Genomic DNA, 21,358 nt, shown 5'->3' on the forward strand with positions numbered 1-21,358 from the left:
ACAAGGTTGCCCAAACTTTTGTATCCCACTGTACATGTCTAATGAGTAAGATTAAACCAGGAGGTGGTGGAATGAAATGCACTTTAAATGAAATCTTAAGGAATTGAGTGACCTTAGTTAGGTCAGATTGCTTAGCTTTTCCTAATAAGGCTCGACTCAGAGAGAGACCAATTCTATACCTATGAAAGTGTTCTGATCTCGTATGTTTTCATTCTTCAAACCATTTGTTGGATTGAATGTGATAGCAACATATCCACAAAGCCAAACTAGTGTTTAATAAAAATGTCAAAAACTAAGTTAAAAAAGATTGCACGATGGTATTAAAAAACATTACCCAAACATGGCTGTGTCAATATTGTTACAACTGGTACAATAATAAGAGCATTTTAAGTGGCTGAGGTTGTGATCTGTTAGCATACCCTTGTTCATTATTTTAAAGAGGGAAGGGATTATTCAAATATGCTATTTATTAACAATCATAGGAGAGAAATGTGGAATTTTCTGCCACTAAACAGTGTTACAAAAAGAATTACCGTATGGCAAATGAACAAATGGTTTTGTGAAAAAGGGCATCTGATGTCAAATGTCAAAGCAAAACATGCAGATCCATCCACTGTGGTGACCTGCTGGGAAATAAGGGAGCAGCTGAAAGTTATCATTTGTTTTTCAGAGTACGTCCTCTTTCTGTCTGTTTAAAGGCACTGATTGCAGGAATTGCCCTGTTACCTTTCAACCATGAACAGGTCCCAGAGAAATCCAACACACCTGTTTAAAAATTTTTTTAAAAAAAATTATAATTTAGTGTTTTACTTTTTTATTAGTCCTTGGCTGCTGTCATGGATCCTGAGCCACATTTGTAAACTGAGTCTGAAGCAGCAGAAGATACCATCCTGACTGTTTCATGTAACAAAGAAGTGTTCACCGTTGTTCTTCTGGGAATGGGTGACCAAATCATCTGTATGCTGCAAAGAGCTTAATCTCATTCTGACAGAAGTGGCTGCTTGTTAGAAACAGTGCGTTTGAGTTGTCAGGTACATTCCCCACAATCCATCTGCTGCTGATGGAGAAGCTTTAAGAAATATCAGTAAATACATCCAAATCTCATGGAGTACTGAGTGATGCGGTATGTGAGACTGGGCTGTGCTGTGACCAAAAATATTTATCACGACATACATCTGAAAATTTGCGATAACGATATAACTGACGATATAATTGACACTAGACAAAACACTTTACAACTCCACAACTTTATTAGTGCAAACTCCCCCAAAAACCATCAATGTATTTTCACTTAAACAAGCAGCTGTTTTTTATGTGCATTAAAGTTATATAAAAATGTAACAGTGCAAATGCAAATTCTTTGCTGACAGTTTAACCAAAAGACCTTTCCAGTGGAAACTGGCTGACATATCCTCAGCATAACCATGTATAATATCCAGAAAACTTAAAAAGAGGTTATACACACACAATACGGTAATATTATGTGGAAGCGCAGTACGTATCACTCCGCGAGGCGCCTGCCTACGATAGCTGTAATGCTCCGACAATCCATCAAGCGGTGCGGCTTCGTAGCTCAGCAAAGTCGTACTAAAACATTTGACAGATTTTCGAGCGCCGTGCACATAAAATCGTTTCGAGGTCAGTAAACACAACCAGAATTCATACATAAGGCACATGGGATTATAAGGGGCACTGTCGATTTTCAGAAAAACCAAAGGATTGATTTTAAGTGTGACGTATTTTCCAAACAACACGGTAATAACGACGGCCCGCTAGCATGCACTACCAAAAATAGTGCCTTGTTGTGTATCTGATGGACGAAAGCTAAACCAGTTCCACACCACTGAAGTTGCAGCATTTTTACAAACCAATTCTGGTTCATTTCATTCAACGATCCGCTTTCGCCCTTCTTATTCTCCATCGCCGCCATGCTTTTTCCGCCATGTACGTATGAAAACAAAGGGACTGCGCATGTGCGTTTTACCCATATTCTATCGCCATATTTCATTTTCTTATCATTGCTGAACATTATACCGGTATTACCGTGAACGGTATGATATGGCCCAGCCCTACCCTAACTTATACGGTGAGGTGTAGTATAGAAGCTTCACAAGGGACTGTGCTATCTCCAGTCCTGTTCACCTTGTATGTCTCAAATTTTGAGTACAACTTAAACTTAGTACAAATCTATAGAAATAATCGGATGATTCTGTAGTAATTTTATGTATAATTGATGAGCAGGAGAGGAATGCAGAGCATAGGTGTATGACCTGGTCATGTCGTCTTGAGAGAAATCATTTGGTTCTGATTTAGGGCTGGGCGATATGACCTACAATTCATATCTCGATATCTTTTAGCTGGATGGCGATATAAGATATATATCTCGATATTTTTTTTAAAGCCATAAAGTAAGAACAAAAAGAGAGTTCTTAGTCAAAGCTGTGTCCCAGATGTCACACAGGCACTTTTATTAACATACAGCGTAGATGTACATGAAAAAAAACTACTCAAAAATAAATTACGAGCATTTATTAAATAATAATGCTCCATAAATAAAAGAAAACTGTTGTTTTTGTGCATAACAAAGAGACGCTGAGCATAATAACAAAGACAGATTTCACAGCTGCTCTGTAACCAACTTCTACTGTGTGACTGACAGCCTGGAGTTTGAAATCGTCTTTGTAACCATGTCTCTTAACAGGTGCCATTTATGGTCCTTATACACACACAATACGGTAATATTACGTTGAAGCACAGTACGTATCACTCCGCCAGCCTCCGGTAGCCGTAATGCTCCAACAATCCATCAAGCAGTGCAGCTCCGTAGCTTACCAAAGTCGAACTAAAACATTTTTTGACAGATTGCTGAGCGCCGTGTTTCACATAAAATCGGTTTGCGGTCATCAAGCACAACCAGAATTCATACATAAGGCGCGCTGTCAACTTTTGAGAAAATGAAAGGATTTTAGGCTGTGCATGGCGTTAGCGTGATTAGCTCGTTAGCGTGGATTGCTCGTTAACACGTTGACGTCGTCCAGCCCCACGCACGGGGCGATGCGCAGTAACTCGTTAACGGAGATTTGCCGTGTCCATCTTGTCGCTGCCTGCAGGTGAAGCTATGGGGGAGGAGGGGGAGTTGTGTTCAGTGAAGGAGAGGCGAGGCCGAGTAATGTTGCGTAGAGACAAAAGTGGACGAAAGAGAGGCAAACTTGCGGCTCCACAAGTATAATTATAGCATAACATAGACTATATCGATATAAAGGATATTGTCACATCTTATATCTCGTATAAAAATATATCGATATTTTTAAAAAGCTCGATATATCGCCCAGCCCTATTCTGATTGTAAATCATTCAGAGACATGGTGATTGACCATGGAAGGATGTGGGAGAGTTTCATGGCTCCCATCTGCTTCCACAACACACTGAACTGGGAAACCATTGCAGAGGTTGTCTGTGAAGGTTCTCAGTCATCCAGGTCTTCGTAGTCTAAGGAGCTTGGAAAGAAAAGCGTCTGGACTTCATTAAGTTTCCTTGAAGACGTTTCACCTCTCATCCGAGAAGCTTCTTGAGTTCTAAGAACAATTGGTGGAGAGCCCCGGATTTTAAGCCCTATGCAAGTGTCCCCAAGAGGGTCATGGACGCCCTGTTGATTCTCTGCCTAATCACACAAGCCAAGGTGTGAAAATGGGTGTGGGTCACAATTAGAGATGGCACGATACCACTTTTTTTATGTCCGATACCGATACCGATATCATAAATTTGGATATCTGCCGATACCGATATGAATCCGATATAGTGTTTTTTAATCAACAAAACTGTTTTTTAAATATCTTGCTGCATTTTGTATAAGTTCATACTCAAGTTTAAAACAACAACTACACTAAAGCTATTCTGTTATACCTGTATGCAAAAAAAAAAATAATTTCATAGTTCAGCAATACTGATCAATCTAATAAACTTAAACCTACACCATCCTCCCTATTCTGGTATTTTAAAGAGTACTTAGCGTAAATATTAAGCAACCTAACTAATAGGGTTCCAACTCCCAGCAACAACAAAAATAAATAAATAAAAAATAGGGAACCACCCCTAACGCTCCACCTCATGATGCTTAATCGACGTAATCAACCTTAATTTGATGCAGTGTGAAAAAAAAAAAAGCACAGAAATCAATTATTTTTCAAGAAATATTAAATAGATTCAACATCTTTCTTCAACAAAATTGCAGACTGCACAGAATGGTACCTTCCCAAAGGAAAAAGTACTATAGCTTACTAGGGTATATATATTAGACTTAATAGTCACTATATACAGTAATTGACTTCTATTCATTTTACATCAAATTAAAACTTTGGGTGTAAGATTCGGATAATTATTTATTAAAAGCTAGACATTTTAAATGAGAATAAGAAAGAAAAGTATGTCTTTGTGCCCCCTTTTCCCTGTTAATGCCCTATCGGCCCCCCTGGCTAAACTTTGCTAGATCCGCCCCTGCACAGTTACCAGCGTCAGCTATGTAGAAAAAGATCCTCGAGTAGAAAGTAATAATAAATAAATTCTAACAACAGCTTATCAAGCTTAAACGTGCTGCTGTTGTTCAGCCGCTGGTTTCCTCTGTCTGGTGCAAAGTGGGCCAAAAACAAACCAGAGAGACGGACTCGCGACAGAAAAGCCGATCAGCTGATCATTAAGCAGTTTCATGATTGAAGTAGCAGCCAGAAGAGGCAGTCGCTCCATATATCGTTTGGTAAGCTTAACGCAGGAATGCTTTACAAACATTCAGAGATGGACTTACACACTTGCTTTACTTCTCTCGGGGATAACTTTGTCGGAGATGAAATGCCGGGTTGCTAGCGAAGCTCCAAATGCTATCCAGACCACCGACAGGTCCCGCATGCCACAGCCGCTCTATCACGTGATGCATACTGCTCCGACGTGCTAACGTTCTGAGGCGAGTTACGGCCTGTTGCAAGTTTTGTGAGGTGCTTTCGTGATATTTAATGGATCGGATTACATTTTTTATTTTTCTCCGATATCCGATCCAGTAATTTAGGTCAGTATCGGACCGATACCGATACGTAATATCGGATCGGTCCATCTCTAGTCACAATCAGCCAGGGTTTCGGGTGAACCCATTGTGAAACCTAGCCCCCACCCTGTCATGTGATTTACTGATGTCAAATGGCCGAGGATGTGAGTGGGCGTTAAGGCGTCTGGGAAGGGATCTGTAAACTGGATTATAGATGGCAGACAGTTTGTGACGTAAACCACCGCCTCTGTTCGAAGATGGTCGTTCACAGTGGACATAGATGTCCTCTTTAACTCCTCTTTCAAACCATCTGTCCTCTCTGTCCAAAATGTGAACATTGGCATCCTCGAAAGAGTGACCTTTGTCCTTCAGATGCAGATGGACTGCTGAGTCATCGCAAAAGTTGTGTCAAGCAATGCATTTTCTGCTCAAACAGAAGAAAAAGTGAAACAAACAACACATTAGTCACAGAATTCTTTGCATTTTTGACTGTTGATTGTTCTTCAAAGCATTAGAGACTTCAAAAATTGATGTTATTTTTATTTCATTGACTATACGTGTGCCTTCAGTGGTAATTGCATTGTGTGCTTGACTATGCTGTCAAGGAACTGCGTTGGTATTGAATCCACACTGCTTAAATTGATATTGATTACCTGAGTAAGACAGCCTATAGGTGAATTTTCCAAAATGTTGAAGTCCTCTAAGAAACACCAAAGCATTGCCTTTGTGCCAACAAACAGCAGTCAATAAACCTCGTAAGTTTGTGCATTTTTGAGAGTCCCCATTTCTGCCTACCTGTCACTGTGATGCTGCTTCTTAGTATTCCTGTCAGGAGACGTGTGGCCATGCCATAATCTTCTCAGCACGATGCGTCAGGGTCTTTATCTCCATTCCAGTGCATTCAAAAAGCCTTCAGTTATTTGTCTTGTCTTCTCCTTTTTTGTTAATCCATTATGTGTAGGAGTGCGTGTGCACATCCATTGTCGAACAGATGCTGTATTTTGTGTTGATGAACACAGAGGATGGTCTTATGGGGTTTTGTTGTGACACAACACAGCAATGTGGCGTGATGGCATTCAAGGTAAAAGCCAATCTGCCATCCGTGTCCTGTCTGCAGTGAGTAAGTGTTTTTAAAAAGATTTTAAAAAAGGCCAATGAAGACACAAGGCAATGGTGGTTTTCTGTAGTACATTTATATTAATTTAAACCAGCTTAATTGTGATGTTATTATCAAGCATGTAGAAAAACATCAATACAGGCATAAAAATGTGTAGGAATGGTTGCAAATTGGTTTCTAAAAATGTAAACGGTCTTTTCGTGTCATTGCTGGCATAAGGTTTGCAAAGATGTTGGTGCAAAGAAAACACCCTGTTTTCTTCTCTGTCTGGATATGTAAGTTTATTTTGGTAAGATTCACCATTTTTGGTCCCTTTTTATATTAAGCTGTTGAACAGTAGTTAGTAGGTTGTGCAGAGGTAAGCATTGTCCTGTGTCCACTGACCTGTGTGGATTTTTTACCACCAAGTCACAGGTGCAGAGTGAGCAATTATAAATGGCTTAGCACAAGCTAGATAGCAATAATATTAACTGCCAGCTGTTATCCTGAATCATTTCTATGTCATTTGGTTCCTTGCACTCTCACCAAGGTTTGAAGCGAATAATCAGCAAAAACGATCTTCAAGGTCTTTTATATTCTTCAGCTCTTCTTAGAGTTAAGATCTTTGGGTTTAGTGTGGAGCCGTTTTTACACATTACTGTACTATTATTCCGATGGTAATCCGAGATGCCTTTTTATTTTTCACATATCTCATTGTGTGCTTGTCTTTGAGAATTACGTCCTTTGATAGTGTTTTATTTTGCAGAGACTGAGACTCTGAGACGCATCTTTCAGACACGATAACTAAGGTCTGGATAAAAGCAATCAAATATCAAATATTAAAGCCTTTACTCAATCTAAATATAGTTTGCAAGTTCTCTATTTGTAGAGTTAATTCAATTATTTTAAAATATGTAAGAGAACTGATTCATTTTTATGAGATACGTTAACCAAATATATTGTTTGTTTTAAACTATTCACACTAACCCAATTCTGAAAGACTTTGGGCACTATGTAAGATGTAAATAGAAATAAAATGCAATCATCAACCCACATTTTATTCACAACAGAAAACGTATCAAATGTTTAAAATAGAAAATATTACTGCTTTAATAAAATATGAGCTCATTTTGAATTAGGTGTGAGTAACAAAAGGTTGGAAAAGTAAGTGGTACTAAAAAAAAAACAGCTGGAGAAACATTTTGTAGCTCATTAGGTCAACTGGGAGCCGGTCAGTAACATGTCTAAGATCCTCTTTTTACACCTGAGAGTTTCTCAGAATTACAGCTGGATGAAAATTAATTAATCTGTAAAAAACCTGTTTGCAAATTGTGACCAATTTCAGTGTAATGTTCCTCTACATAAATGTAATGTCTGTAAATCTTAGCAAAATCTAGGGAAATCTCTGTGGGCAATGAATAAGGCTGGAAACCAATGTTGGATATATGTGATCTTCAGGCCATTGGGCAGTGCTGCATTAAAAATGGCCACAATTCTGTCATGGGAAGCACATCGAATAAAACAAACAAAAGTCTGCATGTATGGGGATATGTATATATATTGCCTATGGATATATAGTTTACACATCTGGAAAGACACCATTGGTACACAGTTCTTCGAGCATTCCAGCCCTCTTATATTTCAGCAAGACAATACTGAACTGTATACTGCATCTAGCACAACAGCATGACTTTTTAGTAGAAGAGTAGGTAGTAAGCTGGCCTGCCTACAGTCCAGACCTTTCACCAGTTGAACACGTTTAAAGCGTCAAGAAACAAAAAGTATGTGAAAGATCAGCCAGAACTGTTGGAACAGTCAGAATGGGACGACTTTACTCTCCACTCCAGCAAGCTGGTGTCCTCAGTTTCCAGGTGTTTATGGACTTTTTTGAGAGACACCAATTTGTTTTGAGACGCGTTGCTGTTTTTGCACAGCTGAAAAGTTGAACTCAAGTGTAGTAAAACTGACTAGAACTAAACTGAATTTATTTGGTTGCTTATTGTGGCTAATCTTAGCAGTTACACATATGCTAGTGTGGTGATCATTGCAGATTTACAGGTTTAGTGTCACTTTTAATATTTGTCACTGTTATTTCAGTTCTGTCAGTATTCCTGCTTTATCCTATTTCACAAAAGGCTGATAACCATTCACTAGAATAAATTAACTGAAGCTCTTTTAATTTATTTCCTCTTGCTTTGCCTTTTTTAAATTTTTTTGCTGGTCACAAACTACGAGACTTTAACCCCCCCCCCCCCCCCCCCCCCCCACACACACACACACACACACACCAAATACAACCTCTAGTTGTCAGTGATGGTGAACACTTTGGTAAAGTCATTGCTCAAATCTGGGAATTCTCACTGATCATGATGTTTCTATGCATCTTTGCAGCCAGGCATTGTGTTGTGCTATTAAAGCAGTGTGTTGTTACTGGCATGCTCCTAGCACAGCCAGCTCATTACAGAAGGATGTATTTTTAGCATGGTGTGATTGGCGTTTAGTCCTAAGAGGGCCAAGAGCAGAGCGAGAATTGAATGAACGAGGAGCTCAGGGGCTGGCCCTGGACTGAAGAGAGAATCAGAGTATACAATCGCTGTTTGATAGTGTCGCTGAGACAATCGCTGATCCTCGAGAGGATCATGTTGAAGTTATTAGTACCACATAGGCAGCCACAAGATGACACTTACGTAACATAGCAACGGGTCGGCTTGGAGGAAAAATGACTTGCATATCTTTTTATGTCTCACTGTTAGAAATACTCACTATAAACAAATATGTTGCAATACACTGTCGAGATATGAAGCATCGGTTGTTTGTTTGAATGAAGCATTTTGTGTCCCAGTGCAATGTTATGGCTGTTTGATGTGTTTAAAATAATTTTGACAACAGACGAGTTCTGCTGCAGAGCAATGCTTTAGATAACGGTGTTAGGAGGATAAAGTTGTTCTTTGTTGGAGGAAAACAAGTGAGAGAAAATGTGGACTTATCCTGGAAACTGTCTACAACCGGTTTCTCTACTCAAGGAAGCAGAGGGAATTTAGTCAATCAATTTAAATGAGATTTATATCAACATGCTGTTCCTTTCATTCTGCTGCCAGCACAGCGTGAGTCTGTCTCTTCTTGGAACTGTAAGACAGCTGTTCTTTGTCCAGATCCAAAGCAGACTGGCTCCACCGCTTCACTTTCACAGTAGTAGTAGAGGACGAAAGTATTCGGAGGATATCAGAGTTTTCATTTGCAGCCTTTGTTTTATTTTGCATTGGATCACAAGGTTGGACTTAAAATTAAGCATTCTGATGCTGTTGATATGATACTAAGACCAGGGGTTTAACAGCACATTATTCTAGCTGTTTGGTATTTGAGTACACTGATCTGCCACTAACAGATGGATGACTTTCAGTGAAGTGTAAAGTTTTTTTTGTCTTTTTTTTCTCTTCTTGTTCTTCCACTCGAAGCCAAATTAGTGCAAGAAACACAGTTTCAGGTCATGTGTCATTTAAGACAGTTTTGGCTTGCATGCATTATTTTAAATATACATCAATGCATTTATGTACAGCCCAGTAATAAATCATAGGCTTCAGCTGTATTACTTACATACTGTTTCCGTACCTTGTCTAGTATAGTTATTTATTTGTAATTTAAAAGTTAGTGACCTTTGTTACATTTTGTCAAACCATCACTGTTTTTGAGACTCATTGGGTGATGTGATGTATGACCAACATTCCAGGATCCAGCCTCTGTCAGTGCGCCCCAGGGCAGCTGTGGCTACAATGTAGCTTGTGTGAATGTGTGTGTGAATGGGTGGATGACTGGTTTAGTAAAGCGCTATACAAATACAGGCCATTTACCATTTACCACTGTACCATGTGTTTTTATAAGTCCAAAGACTTCACACTATACTGTTACTGTCCATGTCTTATTCTGTCAGTCCCCCCATAAACTAGTTATTTTTTATGTATAAAGATGTAATGTTCATTACTGTGAAGAGGATATTGTGACAGACAGTTTTGAAAATAGGAGTCAGGTGACTGCTGCTTAAAAATAACAAAGTTGTGCATTTGCTTTAAGATCAAACATCTCAAAGTTGATGCACATATCTTAATGCAGTAGCTGTGATTCCATTTGAATGAGTTCACTAATGAACAACACATCATTGCAATTTGCCCCCTTATATTATCCACCACTCCATTTAACATTTTCTTACTTTTTCAGGTAATTTAACTCATTTTTAATTAACCTGAACTACTTGGCAGATTAAGCAAACACCACTTATTACTGTAATCATGTCAATTTTTACGTCTGCTTCAGCATGTGTGTATGTAAAGCATAAGACAGCGTCATTAGAGCTCTCTCTGGCTGATTGTGGCGTTACACATGCAGTCAGACTGTACTAAATATGATTTTTTTTTAAATGCAAGAGGAAGGTGAATAAAAGACCAACCAGCACCTGTTTGTCAGTTTTAGTTAGTGTCGAGTCCTAAGTGAGCATGTCTGGAAAGCATTAGCATTAGCAAAGCTGAAACGTATGTTTGTTTGTTGAGTTGCTTAGGTCTTGTTTCATTGACCTTCATGTTGGTCAATGAAATCATCTGGTTGTAGTAATGTAATGTAGATTACACTGTTGCAGTGTGGGAAAGATTATGTTACAATTAAATAAGACAAAATAGATGAATTCGCTTAGAAATATCTACTCATTTTGAAATGTCTGGTTAAGCTGGATGAAAATCAACTCGTATCAGCTTCATGATATTTAGGTTTACTAACTTCTGTGAATCTGGATAATTTGGGGGTGTTTAACATTGTTAATGTTCTGTTGAACATGTAAGGTTACAAAGCTTAATACTAAGGCACACCTTAGTACACTCTTCCTTATTCCTTCCTAAAAACTGATGGAGTCCCATATGTTTAATGTTTAATCCACAGTGGGGTTCTCCCCTTGGTGGTGGTCCTGAGAGCAACTGATCTACCCTATAATTATAATAATAATAATAATAATAATAATAATAATGTCAGTCTTTAAGGGTCACATAAGCCAAGGTGTAAGTCCTTTGTGAAACACTGCTCCCCACCCTGCCATCATGTGAGTCATTAAGGTTACAAGGGTCAAGTTGTCATTTTGGGTTCAGTCGCAAGGAAAGGCATCTCAAGACGGCATCATCGGTGGCTGAGAGCTTCTGTCACAGGCAACATAACAGGACAAGACTGAGCTGCACATCTGCACCCAAAAGAGAAAGGATACTCTTTTAAGCATGCTAATGGTTTCATCCTAAGGGGAAGATGAATAGCTTTCATGGGAATCCATGGCGCCATGGAGGGCATTATAATGTATAAGGAAGAGTGTAGGTTTGTAGAACATGAAAATATACCAGAACGTGAAATAAAGCCAGAACCGTACCAGATAAGTGTAAGTTTGGAATTAAGCTGTCGAATGTACAATAATAATAATTCTCTCTAATGTTGTTATCTCTCATTGCTCAGTGGGCTCTGCTTTGTTCATTAAGGTTGTAATAGGTCAGCCGTCTAGCCAGCAGGCTCCAAATCATTCCATTTTGGCTCTCAGCCTCCACAAAAGTGGACAAAGAGCGAAAATAATCAAGGAATCAGTGATTTTTTTTTTTCTCTAGAAAGGCGCAGCCAGTTCCTCCATCAGCAATTTTCAGAGAGATGATATATGCTGCATAAGAAAAAAAAGCAGGACCTTGGATGATCCTTTTACCCTGTTTCAGCCCCATTGCCTGAGTCAGCTAGTGCTCGCTCACCATAAACTGCCACTTTTAATTTCCCCACGCTTCGCCCACTTGGCTGCTTATCCTGTGGCCCTTCCTCTCTCCCCAGCACAGAGTACCTTTGAGTAATTCTGTGTGTCCAATCTCCACCACCCTCCCCCCATTATAGTGGCACACAGCCAGAAAATCCACGCTTTTTCACCCACACTCAACACCTTCTCCTCTCAGTTTTAGGATGTGACATGTTGTTCATGAATCATCTGTTTTGGAGTAACTTTGCAACACCTGTGCCTGCTTGTTTTAGTTTGTTTTGATCTACATTTTTTCCCCTCGTCTGTTCTTTTGCAGACTTTGGAGGCGGTGCTGAACTTCAAGTACTCGGGGGGAGCAGGCAAAGTTGAAGGCTACTACAGGGAGCTGTCTTTGGGTGTCCATGTTGATGTGGAACCTTCAGTGTTTTTCACCCGAGTCAGCACCCTCCCTGCTACCAGGTAACTATTAAAAAATTGTATAGCCTTTCTGTTTTTTATGTTTATTTTACTGTAAAAATCAAAATTTTTACATAAAGAAGTTTATCTAAAGAGTGAATGTGGGGTCTGCAGAGACTGGTGGGCTAGTTTGGTGAACAACAGGATAATAATGAGAAGATAACCATTTATTTTTATTGTACTGACATACGTAGTACAAACTGTCCCACATCGCCTCAAAAGCGCAACAAAACACAATGCGGTAAACTTTAAAGTGGATATGAAGTGCACAAAAAGGTATGAATAATAAATTACAGAATGAATGAATGGTCATAAATAGTATCGTAAATAATCATAATTTCTAAATCTTTTGCTGGCCTATTAACAGAGATGGGCAGTAGCGTTACTGTAATCCAATTACTTTTTTCAAGTAACGAGTAAAGTAAGGGATTACTATTGCAAAAACGGTAATTAGATTACCGTTACTTTCCCGTAGGAACACTGCGTTACTAAAACTGTAATTTTTTTTTTTTTTTTTTTTTTTTTTGCGAGAATGTCTGATGACAGTGACGTAAGCGAGTGCGACATTCGTGACAACAGCTGTCTGCAGATCAACAGTGGATCATATATCGAGTGCAGGAGAGAGTATGAGCGTGCAGCGTTTAAAGCGTGGAAGTACTGACCTTACTTTGAGTTTGATTCCATAAAAAGTGACAAAAACATTAGCGTCCGTTGTGCGTGGGAAGAAGTTAAGTCTGAGTTCAATGGTTCTTCCTCAATTTTTGATCTTGTGACTTTCAACTTCCATGCAGCTTTTATATCTTACCGGGCTATTCGTGTAACCTCATCATTCAAACAGATAAAATAACAATACTAACTCAACATTAGCGACTGCAGTCGCAGACAAGCAATGAATAATAACCTATCACAGAGCTTCCCTTGTCACAGCAACTGTTGATAAATCTCATTTTTAAAGCTTCATTTTGCGTCATACACAGTTTTCTCTCTTGATTTGGGGAGCAGATACTGACATTCTCTTTAACCACTGCAGCAGCAGCCCTGCTATGACACTATTGTTAACCAAACCCGAGGACATAGAGATGATATTTTCACAGATGGGTCAGATAGGAGCAGGCACACTGAATGGATATTCATGGCCTCACATATCCTCACCCATCCTCACCCACTTTTATTCCCTGGTCTGTCTCGCTTCACTTTACTATTTTAGTTCCCCCAACTGTCGTGAAAAAACTCCAAGCAAGGGAGACGGATCATAGCAGAGTAATGGCCACTTGAGGTGAATCATTAGCAGTAATAATATCTGCAGTTTAAGCCATCAATCTTGGCACTGTGCTGATAGATGTGCTGCACCGACTGTTATACCATCACCCTGTCATCACAGCCCCCTCTCCCTTATCTCTATAGCACCCTTAGCTCTCTCAGCCTCACAGCTCTATTATACAGTATCTATTGGTTATCAACTAGATCTGAATAGATATTTGAAATGTGCTGAAATTGAAAGGTTTAGAAATGTTTCAGTAGACTGAGTCTTAAAAACTCCTCTAAAGTGAACTAACCTTTTTCTTTCTTCTTATGGAGAAAATTTATTATGGCTCAATTCCACATTTACTGACTCAGTGGGCTTTATATCTTCAGTCCTTGGCCCTCACCAACCCAAAAGCAAGGTGCTCAAAAACCGCAGTGCATATTAACGTGCAAGAAGTCTCCTCACCCACAGACAGACTGTACTGTTGACATAATGTGTGAATATTTGGCCCCTTTCCATGTTTGCATGGAGAGTCTCGTGCAGAGCGTGCTGTATTTTATATCTGAGTTGCTTAAGGTAAATTTAGGATTGGGATTTTTAAATATATAATAAAGATATTCATAAAACGTCTTTAGCACAATACCTTGAAAACTTGGCTAGTACCAAAAACTAGCATTAAACACTTTGTCAGATTTTTCTTACTCATTGAGTGATCAGAACATTGAAATTATTCGATGTGGTTAGGATAGTTGCTTTTAAAAGTGTTCATTTATTGGAATGAGAGGGGAGATGTTCAGAATGAGTGTGTCCCAAAACTCGGCCTCTGTCTTTACCTTTAGCTCTTTCTCATTCTGAATGTTTAAAGCCGAGTTTTGGGTATTTCTGATTTTTATGGTGGAATTACTTGTAATAAGATCGTCTCTTCAGCCATCAGATTTTCTTTTTAGAGAATGATCATCCTCAACCTACAGGACCTACACTGTCGTCAAACGTCAAATTATATCAGAAACATAATGATTCTCCTTCAGCTGCCTGTCGTTGCTCTCAATTGCAGTGCTATTTTCAAAGAGAAATGTGCACAAACCCTGTGCTAACGCTCTATGAATTTTGTTACTACATCACTTCCTCATTGCCCTGCAAGAATGATGCTCTTTCATTGAGTAACTGTTGTTAACTTTACTCAAAGAAATATGGTTAATAGAATTAGACCAGCCGCACCTGCAGGCCTAATTACTGCCAGACCTGTTAAATCAAATCACTTAAATAGAACCTATCTGACCAAGTGAAGTCATCCAAAGATCATTAAAAGCAACACATCGTGCAAAAGTTAAAGAAACTCAAGAACAAGTGAGAAAGAAAGTATTGACATATATCAGTTTGGAAAGGGTTAAAAAGCCATTTCCAAGGATTTGGATTTGAAACGGTGGTAAGCGTGGCATCCATTGGAGAGTTAAAAGTAAAATCTGTTACTGACCAGAAAGAATACAAAGAGTAGTAAGAGGAAATCCCAAAAAGTTGATTCCATTCATCTGAACAGAAACATTTCGTCACTCATCCCAGTGACTTCTTGAGACTCGAGAGGATGAGGAAGAAAATCAACATTTTGGGATTTACCTAAAAACATCATGATGATCCCTAAAACTGTTGAGAAAAGATTTTGTGGACTGCTTAAGCAAACTTGAACTTTTTGGAAGGTTACATCATGTGTAAAAACTAACACAGGATTTAATAAAGAGAACATCATGCAACAGTCAAACATGGGGGAGGTAGTGTGGTCTGGGGCTGCTTTGTTGCTTCAGGACCTGGACCACAATTGAGGGTACCATGAATTCTGCTACCAGAAAATCCTGCAGGAGAATATCCAGCTATTAGTTCATGTCCTGAAACTCGGGCTCGTATTGGTATATGGATATAAGTTTAATTCCTACGTTTTTCTGTATTTTACTTATTCGCATACTATAGATGAAAGTTTGTCTATGTGGCTAAATCTGACATATTTACATGATGTATTTAGGTGTGAATGTCGATTAACTTGAATTGTCCTTATAAATAAACAAACTTGGATTATGCAGCAGACGACGATCGGAAACACACGATCAAGTCACCCTCTGAATGGCAAAAAAGCAGAATGAAGGTTTTGGAGTGGCCTAGTCAAAGTCCCGACTTAAATCTAATTGAGATGCTTCCTCCACAGCGATGTGAAAGAGTCATTGCCGGTAATTTCAAATGCTTGATTGCAGTTCTTGCCGCCAAGGGTGGCACAACCAGTTATTAGGTTTTAGGAGGCAATTACTTTTTCAGACAGGGCCAGATAGGTTTGGATAACCTTTTTCCTTTAATAAACGAAATGATCGTTTAAAAAGCGCATTTTGTATTTAGTCGGGTTAGCTTTGTCTTCTATTAAAATGTTTCGATGATGATCTGAAATATGTAATTAATATAAAAACAAAAACATCAGGATAAGTGCTCTTTTTCACAGCTCAGCAAACTAGGTGTTAGATAGAAGTCGGTGCCGCCAACTTTCCTTTCTTACTGTGTTAATAACATGCAGCACCAAACATAGGGGGCACCTGTGTTTGAAACGACCTTTGACCATCCACTGATGCATCACTGTTACCATTTAACACTCACAGAGTAAATAAAAGCACGTCTGGACCTTCTAAGACCACCTCTACAAGGCTCACAGATGAGGGATTGAGATAGTTTACAATAAATATTTCAGACACATGGGGCTCACAGTGTAATAACATTTATTCAAAAACCCATTGTCTGCTTACCCATGCAGAGTCCACACACATTCATTTTGTTCGAATTTCTCCTGTTGAAGAGTCAGCGTTACTTGTTCTGATAAGCACTATTGAATTTTTAAAAAAAGAGAAGTGGAGAGAATTTGGAAGTGGTGGTACGAAACTGCTCAATAATGCAGCAGCTTATCCTTACGATCTGTTTTTCTGTTTTTCTCCCTCTCCTCCCCTTCCTGTCTCTCTACTTATCGGTTCCTCTTTATGTCTCTTAAAAAGAGAAAGAAAACCAGGAGAAATCCTCCTTATTTGTGTAGTAGTAGAGCAGCCGCTTACATCAGTGTTTAGTCTCCACCGTTCTCCTCATCCAGTCTATTCCTTTTCATCATCATCTTCTTTTTTACTTACTTTACTTTTTTTTTTTTTTTACTTTTTCTTTTTTTCCTGTTTTTTCTTCTTTCTGCCCTCCAATGAATTCACTATTGGGGAAACACTGGTATTTAATGATTAGTGGATGTAAACAATATCAACAGATAAAACAGTGCAGTGTTGCTTATTATTTCTCTTTTGAACTAATAAAACAGTTAACTCAGGCCATGTTCTGTATCAAGTTACATGTGAAGCAGACTTAAAAGGGAACCATCACATAGTTCACATGACCACAGTTTGTACCAATGCTGATATAGTAAATATGAAAATTGTATTTCAGAACCAGTATGGGGGGAAAAAAAAGCTAAAACTAGTTAGATTTGTGTTATTAATGCCCAAGTAGTCACCTTCATATGGCTGTGTAATTAATTAATTCAACTAAAGGTAGCGCTTCGTATTTGTCAGGTATAGTATATAGTTCCTTCCTGGCATCACTGTTAAATTCAGAATAAAAGAAGACTTTTGTTTAGCTGGTAAATTGCTGTATGGTAAAGCTTTTGATTTTGTGGTTGTAGAATTCAACTAGTGCACCACTGCTGCATCTCTCTGCATGACTGTCTGTTATCTAAGTGTTGTTTTCTAATAAATGCATGACATTTTGTAAAAGAATCATCTCACCTGCTCCCAACAAGTGGGTGGCTTTGAGTATGGTTAATCCAGAATTGTGTGTTGCTGGATTGCTAGTGACATCAACTCATGAATGTGTCCTAGAGATGACTCGCAATGATCCACAGGTGCAGACAAAGAAGAATAAATACAGCTTTACAAAGATAAATCTGCTCATTACTCCATGCAGTTGTGATTCTTTCTCCTGTCTCTGTCCTTCACTGTTACTGTCCAGTGAGGCATGTTTTGTCACCTAGCTAGCTAACTGGCTCCCTCATCAGTGTTGGGTAATGTTTCCATCACGGCTAATAAGATAGCTGCCACCGTCTGCTGTTCACCTTTTACTGTCCTCCTTTGACTCCCTGCTTGCCTTTTTCACTGCTCACACTTTCACCAGCATGTCACCACCTGATATGTACAGTAATATTAGTGTTATAACAGCAGACCAGCAGATTACGCTAACGAGTTACATTCTGCTGTGACCTCTGCATCTCATTTACCACTCTACTCTTGTTGAAGAACTTTAACTCGTCTGTCTCTGTGTCTCTTTTTCTGAGTTATGCTGTTCTCAATGCAAATGCTTAGCTTCCAGAACAAATGCACAGCATTTTAAATATGCTTATATCAAGTAAGGAACACAATGTGAATAAAGTGAAAAGTAAAATTAAATAAGTTTATGTCAAAATAAAATAGTGGCTTGCACATTAGGCAAATGTGCAAAAGGTCATATCTCCTTATGCATAGCCATACGCTTTAGTGACCTTTTATGAATTAGGGAGAAGCTTTTTTTGTCTCCTTCTTCTTCAAAATAAGATTAGGGGACAAAATCTGGCCGCCAACAAACTGATTTAACCTTTATGAGCAAAGAGAATGTGAGAAATTTCACAATTTGTTTAAAACTGAGGGTTGCTGAGTGTAGTCTAGTCAGGCTTGTTTCTTGTCAGCTCTGGCTGAAAAATGGAATATTTTACTAAATCATATCAAGATCAAATACCTTGAAGTAAGCCAAATGAACGAGTACATGCTGTGCTTGACAACATCATCTGTCTACGATGTGAAAGCGTAAAACTTAATCACCCTAAATTAGTGGTTATCAAAACCTTCTCCTGGCAGGAGCTCCCTTAAGAAAATGAAAGCTGGACCCTCCCAAGACGATCACCCACCCATCTTTTTTTTTTCTTCTTTCAAATCAGTCTTTAATGAAAAAACGACCAGGTTCAATAAGCGTTTGGGGATTTTCCAAACATAAATTACATTCACTCAACTTTATACTTTGTCCTGATTCTCCTCTCCCCATACACCTCAACCCCCCATGGCCGGCCCCACTGCAGTGGTTCTGTGCCTAAAATAACACGACATGATTTCCATCTCCTTTTGTTTCTCGTTCGGTAGCCAAGCGATTGTTAATCTGTTTCAGGTGCTTTGGCGTTAATGAAATTAACAGCAGGTGCACTAGTGGGGGAACAATGAGACAACCCACGTGAAGGCCCCTGATGTCCCCCCCCTCATCTTTTCTGACAGTTTCTTCGCTAGTTTTGTGTTTTTCTGCGGTCAGTGTCACTACTGGTAGCATGAGGCGATACCTGGACCCCACAGACCGGTATCTGCTCCTTCGTGCAAGCAGGAACAGGATGAGCACTGCCAGGATCATATCAATAGAGGGATACACAGATCTCAACAGGCTGGGCAACAGCGCCCCACGTGTTATTGGGTATTGGGATGAAGTCCTTGGACCCACTGTAAGATCCTGCGGTGGTGCAGTGGGTCCTTGGTTCCTCCTGGTGGAACCAAGGACCACCAGGCCTCATGTGGTAAGAGTATGCAGGTAGTTCCTGGAAGAACTGACTGGAACCACGGTTGCCTGACCTAAATCCAATAGAATAGATCTGGAAAGAATTCCAAAAGGACACTATCTGAGGATTATCCTGACATTGTCAGGCACGTGGGGGTCATACAAACTACTGAGTACCATTTAGAGTTGCTGGACTTCTCATGGACTAGCCTGCTGCATCATTTTTTCACTTTGGGTGTCTGGGAATTCTGTAGGTCGATCATTTTAGTTTCTTTCCTGACACAGTCCATATCGGTGTTTCCAGCATGACTTTTTCCCCCCTCTGCTGAGACCTGATGTCTTTTCTGTGTGTGTTTTTGTTTTGTTTTTTTGTTTTTTAATTTCTGGGAGCAGTGTCTATATATAATATTTACTTTTTACTGATATAAAATACGCTTTTATTGACATTGTAAACCCTTTTTCAATTGGTTATCTGACAACCAGATAACCAATCTCCATATTCTCAGTAAGCCTCCCAACATACCCACCACCATGCCTGCAGTTTATATTTTTTATAGTCTAAGTTAAATGCCAGTTTGAGTTTTCTCTATTCTACCGATCACATCTTATTTGACCTTTTACTCATAATGTTTATGACACAATTCAGTAGCGTTTTGTTCTTTTGGGCCTCTTCAGAGTGAGTTGACAGATCTCTTAAAGAATGTGATGAATAGGCAGGATGTGTGAAATGCTCAGTGATCCATACTTTACAGGAACCTGTTAAAATCCTATTCACTTAGCACTGTGTTGACCTGGAAAAATGCTTTGCTGTTGAGGACGAAAATTTTATGGACGTGCATTCTGTTAATCATGCATAGTTCAGGCTACGTCACATCAGTGAAAACGGTCGTTGGAAACATGCATGAGCAAAGTAATTGTGACAATGTGCCTTTGAAAACTTCAAACTGGCTTTGGTGCGTCAAGCTAGCTGTAAGACAGGGATAAAACTGCAGTAGGATGGAGTCAGTCTATCAATTTTAGTTTAACTGGATCAAGTTGGCCCTTACATGCAGTCTGTTTGTGATAATACCACAATTGCCTGTGATAAATCTCAATTCTGTTGTGGTATGAACCAGGGGCAGACTTGCCAGCGGTGGCGTGCACAGAAACCACACATCAGGCTGAGAATGGGCCCCATCTAAGTGGGGAAAATTCATCATTTAGAAATTATAAACAGATGCAGCTTGTTCACTTCATTAATGACCAGCATAAACAGCATAAATTTGTGGCTCAAAAATAAGGGAACAAGTAATGTACTAAAAAAAATAGAATAGTTCAGGTTTTACGCATGTGTTGCTCTCTTAAAACAATGTGATAGCAAATGAGACGATACTGAAGATGGATAAATATGTGTTAATAAGTCTTCTGTTAGAAATTGTTGGGGACTGAGTGTGTGTGGAGCGCAGGATTTTAGCAGATTTTACTACAAACTGTTCCTCTGCATAAATCTGAATTCTGAGTGTAACAGCTGCCACGTACGATGTGTAAAAGAACACGAAACATTATTTAGCGTCAGGTCACGAGGCACCCGAGTGAAAAACCTCTCACATTCTCTTGTATGACTGAGGCCTCACTGAGAATATGGAGATCAGCCTCCACTGCTGGCAGATATCACAACTTTCTGGTAAACAGTAGGGCTGTGAAAAAGTTTTGACATCAGCCCTCACTGGGTATCATGTCGAAATTTTAATGTGAAAATTATTTTGGAGTGAATGAAAAATGTCAAGGAGAGGTGAAGTAAAACTCGGAGAGATAAAATCTATTTCCATGTGGAGATACTGTTAAAAAATTAAAATACGAGTATATCTCTAAAACTGAGAACATCGTGAAAAAGTTAAGTTTCATATTTGTTTTCAGCCTTTTTGTTGTCATTTTGATGATTATGATTTGTATCTTATGAAAATCTAAAATCCATTGTCTCAAAATTTTAGAATATTTGCTAGGACCAATCAAAAAAGGGTTTAAACCCCCCTTGGTTGGGCCTCTTTCACCACGAGTTACTGCAACAAGCAGCAGGACATGGAGGCAGTCGGTTTATGGCACAGCTGAGGCGTTATTGCAATCCCAGTTGCTTTAATAGTGGGCTTAATTTCAATACAGTTGTATTTATATAGTGCCACACGACAGAAGTTGCTTCAAGTGCTTTATATTGTAAGTCCCTAC

The 21,358-nt window shown here is 39.1% G+C and overlaps 1 protein-coding gene across 6 annotated transcripts in view; it reads left to right on the forward strand.

Moving 5' to 3' along the window:
- The window catches only part of trappc9 (trafficking protein particle complex subunit 9), a 235,097-nt gene that overhangs the window by 114,825 nt on the left and 98,914 nt on the right, over positions 1-21,358 (forward strand). For all 6 annotated transcript variants that reach the window (XM_085445318.1, XM_085445320.1, XM_085445323.1 and 3 more), the window contains one exon: positions 12,203-12,345. In XM_085445318.1, coding sequence (XP_085301444.1) covers positions 12,203-12,345 — 143 coding nt within the window. The remainder of the gene's footprint in view (positions 1-12,202; positions 12,346-21,358) is intronic.

Source organism: Copadichromis virginalis, linkage group LG22 (assembly GCF_057382275.1).
Source record: "Copadichromis virginalis isolate Kocher_CV1m ecotype Utaka linkage group LG22, C_Virginalis_male_GT1.1, whole genome shotgun sequence".
In the NCBI taxonomy this organism is placed as follows: Eukaryota; Metazoa; Chordata; class Actinopteri; order Cichliformes; family Cichlidae; genus Copadichromis; species Copadichromis virginalis.